The sequence below is a fragment of the Mesitornis unicolor genome, unplaced genomic scaffold (genome assembly GCF_000695765.1).
Source record: "Mesitornis unicolor isolate BGI_N332 unplaced genomic scaffold, ASM69576v1 Scaffold15544, whole genome shotgun sequence".
NCBI lineage: Eukaryota > Metazoa > Chordata > Aves > Mesitornithiformes > Mesitornithidae > Mesitornis > Mesitornis unicolor.
The window spans coordinates 10595-17548 of record NW_010179525.1 but is presented as its reverse complement, the minus strand read 5'-3'; the positions used below and the strand labels follow the sequence as shown (position 1 = coordinate 17548).

Genomic DNA, 6954 nt, shown 5'->3' with positions numbered 1-6954 from the left:
GTTCACTTCCTCCCACCTCAGTGGCAGCTCTCAGCAGTGGGCTGGAGAGTCCTTCAAGCTGGCTGTGCTCCTGGTGAGAGAAGCGAGAAGGAGCAAACAGGGCAGGCTCAGTTGAACCGGTGCATGCAAAAGCATGAGTAAACAATTATTAGCCAAACACAGAAATAACTTGTTTTATGTTCAAACTCAGTGTGAAACAGTAGTGTAGGCTACAAGAACAGTGATATGAACAAGATGTAGAAGCCATCCTTTTCACTGGACACATTTTTTTTCTCTAGGAACTTCACGCTCATTTGAACGGCTGTATCAGTTCTGCCACTATGAAGAAACTTACGGCCCAGAAGCCGTACCTTCAGATCCAGAACGGGATGACTGTGATTGACAAAGGAAAGAAACGAACCTTGGATGAGTGAGTATACACATGTGTGCAATAACCATTTACCAAGTGTCTTTTAATTAAGTTCAAACCAGAGAAATGTATGACCTTAGGCACTGACTGCAGAAAATACATATTCAAGTTCCAGTTACAGTGCAGTCTGTTAGATTTTTTTGCTACTTGTATCTATAGAACAACTTCTCAGATGTTTGCAAACTAAATCAAAATCTGATAATAATAATAATCTCATAATCTCATGTCAGTTAATTCCCTTTTTAAAGGACTGAAAATTTTCACTTCTAGCATATGCTCTTCAGAGAAAATTAACTTGTATAGTTTTCTTTGTTTTGGAGACTTTGTCTTTTCCTCCGTGCTTCAAAAAGCTTTGTGGTAGTAATAACATTTTCTGTTGCAAATGTGTTGTTAGCATCTAAAATCAGAAATCACCATCCAGGTGGTCTTTGTATTCCAGGCGACAGGCTGGTTAGTGGAGCATAGTGAGCACGAGTGTTCATAGCGTAGATTTTTTGTTTTCAATACTCATTTTACTGTTCAGTGCTTGTCCAGGTAATTCTTTGACTTCTTATTTTAGATGTTTCCAGATGTTTCAAATCATCTATCAGATTACCACGAGGACGGAAGATATTTTACTGGTAAGTTAATTAAAAGTTTGTTTAAAGCAAGCAGGCAATACACACAGTCAAAATGAGTTGGATTAAGAGCACTGCGTTGCAGGTAAGAATTGCAACAATGATCCCTTCAATTGGAAGTCAGAATTATTGTAAAACACATTAATTTAGAAACAGGTTTTTACATAACTTTTACATTTAACTTTTGTTAAAGCAATGAGCTTCCAATATGGTTGTCATCATGACCACTGAGCTGCTTGGACTGATAATGTCTAAAATGTCTGTTTATTGTTACCTGAGCTTTGGTTTACCATAGCCTCCTGTTCCTTCTTTGGTTCATTACCTACCGAAACTGCAGAACTAGAATTGCCCTTTGGCCACCTCAGATTACAAAACTGTCCGGGAGAACAGATGGGTGATCAAAATAGGGAGCAGAAAGTGCTGGTGGTCTCTCCTTTCCCCCGATGAAGGGGCTTTTTGGCAGCCTGTTGAACTTACAGAAAGGCAGGGTAGCTGTGCGAGGGGTTAGGACTGCCCCAGCTGAGGGGTGTTCTTGTTCAGGCAAGGAAATTCTCATGTGTCCCAACTCTCTTCAGTATCTGTGGTACCTCTGTGGGGCAGTACTTCCAGAGATGAAGACTGCTAAAATCACATAGGACCTGAAAATTCTGCACGTGTTTAATGCCAGAAGATAACTGGGTCTTTTAGTTGTAAAGGAAAATATAACCAATCATAAGCATTACTTTCCTGAATTTGTATACACTGTTTCTTAACCAGATAACTAAAGATGTTATTAAAGAATTTGCTGATGATGGTGTCAAATACCTGGAATTGAGGAGCACTCCTAGAGAAGAAAAATCCACAGGTACGGCTTTCTGGTGTTTAATTTGTTAGTCTGATGTGCTGTAGAACTTAGTTAAAGCTGTGTTAATAAGTAAAGTCAAATCTGGTTGGTTCAATAAAGAAACACTTCGAATACAAAAGGAAAGATTTAACCATGTAAAAATGTGTCACTTTCCTATTAGATTTTTGAGGACAAAAATGGTTGTAACCCTGCTACCCAAGAATTTGGGTTGTTTTACTATGACATCTGAGTCTTCTATTATTTTGAATAGCTGATATATTTTCTTTTTGTTAGTTCATTTTTTATTTTCTTTTAGATGTGATTTAATAGAAACATATAAGAGAAGTCCTGGTGCTACTCTCGTTCGCACTAAGTTACTTTCTTCCAGATGCCTAGGACGAGGCTTAATTCAAATGTATGCTTCAAAGTAAAGCTATATTTATAAACAGAGGTAGAACTATATAGGTTAGAAGGCTATAGCCTAAAATCAGAGGTGCAAAATGAAACTTGGGAGGCTAGACAGCTGGGTCTGCAACGTAATAAAATTAATTCAGATATGTTTATTCCAAATGTGTACTTGTGTTTGTAGGTATGACCAAAAGGATGTATGTTGAAACTGTACTTGAGGGTATACAGCAGTGTAAAGAAGAAGGCTTGGATATAGATGTAAGGTAAATAAAGCACATGGAGTATCTCCGTTTCAAGGTTTTTTGTAGTCTGATGCTCAGTCATGGTTTGCAGAGAGATTTACGAATCATCGGTATAGGAAAGAAAGTTATGCTTAAACTAGATTACATGGAATGGAAACAGTTAATTCATGTGGAAACCTGAATGTTTATCTTCCTTTTTACTGATAGAGACAGCAAATGAGCAGCTTCTTGTGCCCTGCCCTCCCTCTCACCCTGGCTACTGCATTTCACTGGCTAACCTCTCTACCTTATTTGTCCCTCTGCACTTTGGTACCTTCATTCCTTGAACAGTTTCCCATACAAACACTCTTTATGCTCAGCTGTGAAGGATGTGAAGTGCCATTTCTGGTGGTATCGGATTTGTTGGTTTCCTGATACTACAGCTTGTATTTGACTCACCATGTACATTTCTATCCTAGATTGTTAATAGCAATAAATAGAAGAGGTGGCCTGGCAGTTGCAAAGCAGACTGTGAAACTTGCTGAAGAATTCCTTCTTTCCACCGATGGGGTTGTAGTAGGACTTGACCTCAGTGGTGATCCCACTGTAAGTTGTTGTTTTAATTTGGTCTGTTCTTGAAGATAAATATATAATGCTGTGTAACAGCAAGTGCTTCTGATCGTATTTTGTTCCTACAGGTTTTGGTGCAATGTTAGCTGCTAGTGTGAATGGATTGCTTGTGATCTTGATACCAAGTGAATCCCTGCTGCTGTAAGGGACAGATACTCTGACAATCCATAGATTAATGGATGACATTGAAAAAAAAGCCACTGAAAAGCAGTGTTTATCTGTTACTAAATAGTCCCAGTCAGCTTGGCTGGGTTGAGGCAAGTTTTAGTAATACTGCAAGTTGACACTCGTTTAAATTTTGTTTAGATCCACCAAATGCTTATTGTGTATTAAGAAGGCAAAAATGTTTAAGGACAGCTGTCGAGTTGAAATGAAATAGCTCTAAGTGGTAGAAAAGATACCAAAATCAAGATGACTGACTGGTCAGTGCTGGGCATCATGTGAACTTCTGACATTTGACCAGTTCATCTAAATTGTGCCCATCCAGCAGAGCATTATGTGATTTGCTGCGTTTAAAGCTGAAGCAATGGGGAAAGAAAAAAAAATTCAGTGCAACTGTATTTGAATTAAGTATTCTGATACTATCGGTTGTCTTAATTATTGTAATAGGAAGAGTTTTGTAAAACAAGCTGCAGAATGGTGATGTGTTTCTGTCTTCAAGGCAGGACATGGTCAAGATTTTTTGGAACCACTCTCAGAAGCAAAAAAGGCAGGTCTAAAGCTGGCATTGCATCTTTCAGAGGTAAAAGTTTCATTTGTTTTGGTCCTTCTCTGTAATTCCCATTTTATGAAAACCTTGATGAAACTAAAATTAACTTACGTGCATTTTGAACTTCTCAGGCCAAAGCAGTAATCATTTGGGGCATTTTGACAAGAGAGAATCGGAGCAACCTGTTCTGAATCAGAACTGTCAATTTATTTCTTGCTGTACTTGTATCTACTGAGGGCTAAAGTGTGAAATTGAAAATCAGTAATATTCCAGGAGATCCACTCTTTTCTTCCTGGTATTTAATCAGAAGTCATGTATTGTAAAATTCACGTATTTTCCTGACTACTTCTGCTAGCTCTGCTTGTATCAGCAGAAAGAGTTGGGCTTCTCCAAACAATCTCTTGAAGCAGTGACTGAAGTTTACTCTGACGAGTCGGATAAATACAGAATTATTTTTATTTCTTCAGGAAATTAAGCATGATATATGATGTCACAAGCCTATTTATACTTGTTTCTGTTTCATTAAGGAGGCTTTTGCAATGCTTCTCTGAAAATGTATTTTTTAATGTCTTAGTGATCTTTTGGGTTTTGTTTCTTTTTTGTTTGGTTGGTTGGTTTTGGCCTCTTGGAGTTTAAGTTCTTCGTGTTAAACGTCATCTTGACAGGGTGTTTTTGAAACTGAAGTGTACAAAGCTGATCTGAGGCCTCCAACTGAAAGTACTTCAGGACTGCAAATAGCAACTGTCTGTTTTTACATCCCAGTTTAAGATTATGGCTTCTAGGGCTTGTAATTCCAAAAGAGTCACTCTCACGCACTACTTCATTCTTTACAGGGTAGTGATGCAGGTATTTAGTCTCACTAACACTTTCTTTTGTTTGTGATATGCTGTGAAAGTAGAATTTGAGGCCCGTTGTAATTATTTAATGTGCTGTTTTATGCTGCCTTGACAGAATATAAAATATATCCTCTCTAGATTCCGAATCAAGAAGAGGAGACCAAAGTTCTCCTGGGCCTGCCTCCCGACAGAATTGGACATGGAACATTTCTCAACTCTGCAACAGCAGGTTCAGAAGAGTTAGTGCCACTTGTTCGACAGAATCACATACCTATTGGTAAGAAAAAAAGTTCAGAAAATGACTCGGTGATCTCTGGATTTCAGAATATCACACGTATGGCTCATCTAGTAATTCCCATTGGCTGTGTGGTGTCTCTGTATCAAGTTCGCAAGCTCCCTAAATTTTATACCCAGCTAGTAGTTAAGAAATTGTCTATCAAACTTCTCAGAAGGTGTTACCAAATATTTGAAGCATAGAAAATCAAGGAAACAACAATAGCTGATTTTAATTTTTATTCAGGAACAGAAATAAGTCAATCGATGTGTCAAAACCACGTCTCTTTTGAAGATAAAATTTGTTCAAATTAACAAATTTGATTTGTTCTTTCTTTTCCCTTAGAACTTTGCATGACATCAAACATCAAAACTCAGACAGTGCCTTCCTGTGACAAACACCATTTTGGATACTGGTACAGCATGGGCCACCCTGCAGTGCTTTGTGTAAGTTTTTCTTATTTTAACCGTGTGTTTAGGCAAAGACCCAAACTGGTGTGCGCTTGGAGGAGTCTGCGACCTTTTATGGATCAGAGCTGACTTCTTAACAATTTCTGACATTGAAGCAAATCATCTGCTTATAGGAAATCATAACGTTCTGTTTGAGAAATGCTTACAATACAAATGGGTATTTTTAGTATTTCTTTTGGTTTTATTGCACAGCAAGGCTTTTTTTTTCCCTGTACGAAATGATGATCAGGTGTGCATGCAATTAATTTCTTAACTGGGTGCGTACTTACAGATTTACCTTAAGCGTATTGGTCCAATGCTTGCACATAACGTGCTTACCTGGGTCTTAATTGTGTTAGATGAGAATTCTTGAGTTTTCTTGACAGCTAATTAAGGTCCTTAAATGTTGAGGTGCCAGGTACTGGCATTGGCAGGACTTTACTGTCATACTGTTGGTTTAACCCCTACAATTTGTAGCTTTGTCCAAGTGTGTGTATATAGTAGTGTTGTGCTCATTATTCAAATAAGCCTCAATTCTTTAAAGTATTTATTATTGAGTTTGAACTCTTTTGTATTAGGTGAAAAATATCCATGATTAGAGATGAATTCTGGGATTTTTCAGTTGTGACAAGTCTGGATAACCAGTGGAATCACATACAAAAGCAGTTTATAAAGGCCTATAAAAACAAGAGCAGTAGAAGAAGGAGATTCTGCAGTGTCTTTAACAGGATATAGTTAGCATTGTTCTCTGTGGGGCCATGAGGATTCTGAGTTGCAGATGGGTAATCTCATTAACCCTGAAATAATCCTGACTCGCTCCTTTAGAGATGAATAATCTTTAGGTGGCTCTCGATCATGTGTTTTTGATGCCAGCCTTGTACTTCAGTCAGCATCAAGACATGGTTCTAGTTGACACCAGGTGCAGAGGTGAGACAGTTTCCTCCCTGAAGATGCAGGAATAAAGAGTATGCTTTGCCTAGTTCCCAGATCTGAGAAGAGGGAAGAGAGGAATAAGGAGACGTGCACGTACTGACATAGCTTGCATGCATGCATCATTTGATAGCCATCTTTCTAGCAATTTTAATAGGAAATCCTATTTTCTTGATAAATTATGCTATTACTCTAAGAAGCTTTCTTGTATGTTTGAATAATTTATCAATTTTAAGTGGAAATAGGGGGGTGAGGAAAGAAGTATGAAATAATTACCAACAGATGAAAGAAAAACGAAATAAAACATGAAACAATAAGATAAAAGTGGTTTGTAATGTGTAGAAAATCCCCTTTTTGATGTAGAGGGACCAATTTAAACTTTTCTTTTTCCTTTTCTTTCAATTCAATTCCAGACAGATGATAAAGGAGTCTTTGCAACAGATCTATCTCAAGAATACAAGCTGGTTGCAGAAACATTTAATCTGACTCGATCACAGATGTGGGATCTTTCCTATGAATCAATCAACTACATCTTTGCTCCAAGTGCAGTAAAATCAAAGCTAAGGGACCAGTGGTGTAAACTGAAGCCAACTCTGTTTGATTAATCAAACTTGTTCTAAACAGCTTGGGTGTGTTAGCTCAGTTAAT

The 6954-nt window shown here is 37.8% G+C and overlaps 1 protein-coding gene across 1 annotated transcript; it reads left to right on the top strand.

Annotated features, from left to right (window-relative positions):
- Nucleotides 1-278: 278 nt before the first annotated feature.
- ADAL (adenosine deaminase-like) lies at nucleotides 279-6954 on the top strand (the record flags this gene model as incomplete). Its single annotated transcript, XM_010182821.1, has 9 exons — nucleotides 279-409; nucleotides 969-1029; nucleotides 1783-1870; nucleotides 2439-2520; nucleotides 2958-3084; nucleotides 3770-3850; nucleotides 4792-4930; nucleotides 5273-5373; nucleotides 6720-6954. Coding segments are annotated over 9 exons (1002 nt in total), but the record flags the coding sequence as incomplete, so codon positions are not given.